General features: G+C 46.8%; 2 protein-coding genes across 2 annotated transcripts; both read right to left on the minus strand.

Annotated features, from left to right (window-relative positions):
* Positions 1–364: 364 nt before the first annotated feature.
* Positions 365–1,477, minus strand: ASPGLDRAFT_1393985 (uncharacterized protein). Its single transcript, XM_022541681.1, has 2 exons — positions 999–1,477; positions 365–942 (listed from the first exon to the last, which is right to left on the minus strand). The coding sequence occupies exons 1-2, from the start codon at positions 1,086–1,088 to the stop codon at positions 637–639; spliced, it is 396 nt and encodes a 131-aa protein (XP_022395105.1). The 5' UTR covers positions 1,089–1,477; the 3' UTR covers positions 365–636.
* On the minus strand, positions 1,230–1,477 carry ASPGLDRAFT_138972 (uncharacterized protein; the record flags this gene model as incomplete). Its single annotated transcript, XM_022541665.1, has 1 exon — positions 1,230–1,477. A coding segment is annotated over one exon (248 nt), but the record flags the coding sequence as incomplete, so codon positions are not given.

Here is a 1,477-nt window from a genome sequence, read left to right on the forward strand (position 1 = left end):
TTTTTCCTCCCCAGATTCGATATTCTCGTCGATGGCTACACTAGTTTAGATAGGAATATCAATTCGTTAATATCTACTGGTCCGAGCCCGTGACACCGGTCTGACTCCTCCTTCTGAGGAACTCAATATCGTTCCCTTTGTTCCTCCTTCTCAATTCATCGATCACATCGCTCCATATCAGCTTGGTGGATGGGGTCAGGACTGGAACGCTGGAGAATCTGTTTTGAGACCTCCAAGTACTGCTCACTCTGAATGTCGTCCAGGCAGCTTCGCTGCTCAGTGTCACGGGCTCGGAATAGTAGATAATATTGAATCAAAGTTCCTATCTAAACTATTGTAGCCATCGACGAGAATATCGAATCTGGAGAAGAAAAGGAAAAAAGGGGAATCTATCTGGATAATGAAGAGGTTTTTATAGGGTTGTATAGCGGCATTTGTGATGTATCGTCCGTTGATGCGGTGTTGGGTCGTTATATGTGAGCTATCATGTGTGAGCCGTCACACTCAGCCCAAACCAGCTTTCGGTGCTTAACGTTCAGCCAGACATCGTGATGATCAAACCACTTCCGTCCAATAATCAAGTCATGTTGACCCAACTCAGCAATCAGGAAGGGTTGGTTTAGGAATTGCTGTCCATCAATGAGTAAGTGACAGATGATGGCATGGGTGATTGCTGAGCCAGTCTTCCTGTTGTATCCCTTTGTACCGATAGGAGTGTTGAGCTGTCGTGTTGGGATTCCAAAGAACTTTGCCAGTCCAGTCGCTCGCTGGGTGTCCATGAAGAGATACCCATTTGCTCCAGTGTCGGCTAGAGTAGTCAGGAATACTGATTCCATTGTAAGCTACCTGGCTATTCACATTGAATCCTTTTCCTCCAATTAGTTGACTAAGATCCAATTCACCTAGGTCGACACCATCTAGCCCCAGGTTGGAGACTTTCTCCTGGGCTAGACTTTTCCCGCATCACTAGTCTCTTCAGTTGCTGCAGTCTGCTCAAGTTCCTTCAGTTCAGGGGTGGATGACTTGGTGGGGCAGTCCCGAGCTAGATGTCCACGTTCCTGGCAATGGAAACATCTACCTTCCTTCATCAATCGGTCACGTCCGACACCGCTAGTCTGTGAGGCGGTAGGACTAAAGCTTCAGGAAGGAGTTGGTTCTTTCTTGATAGTAACTCCAGATTGGTTGGTTCCTTTGGTCGTATCCTTGCTAGTTGATGGGAAGTTGAAGGATCAATTCCTCTGATTCCAGTGGTTGATAACTTCAAGTCGGCTTGCAGTCTGGGATACTGCATTGGAGAAATCCTGAAAGGGTCCATCCTGGTAGCTTGCTATGATACACAGCTCTTGGAGTTTGGTTGTCAACTTCACATAGAGCTCATCTTTCCAAGTGTCTTCTGCAACTCCTGCTTCTGTGGTGAGGTACAGGAACTCAGACAGGAAGTCATGGAACCTGTCACCATTCTTCATGTACAGTTGTC

Source organism: Aspergillus glaucus (genome assembly GCF_001890805.1).
Source record: "Aspergillus glaucus CBS 516.65 unplaced genomic scaffold ASPGLscaffold_79, whole genome shotgun sequence".
Classification (NCBI taxonomy): Eukaryota; Fungi; Ascomycota; class Eurotiomycetes; order Eurotiales; family Aspergillaceae; genus Aspergillus; species Aspergillus glaucus.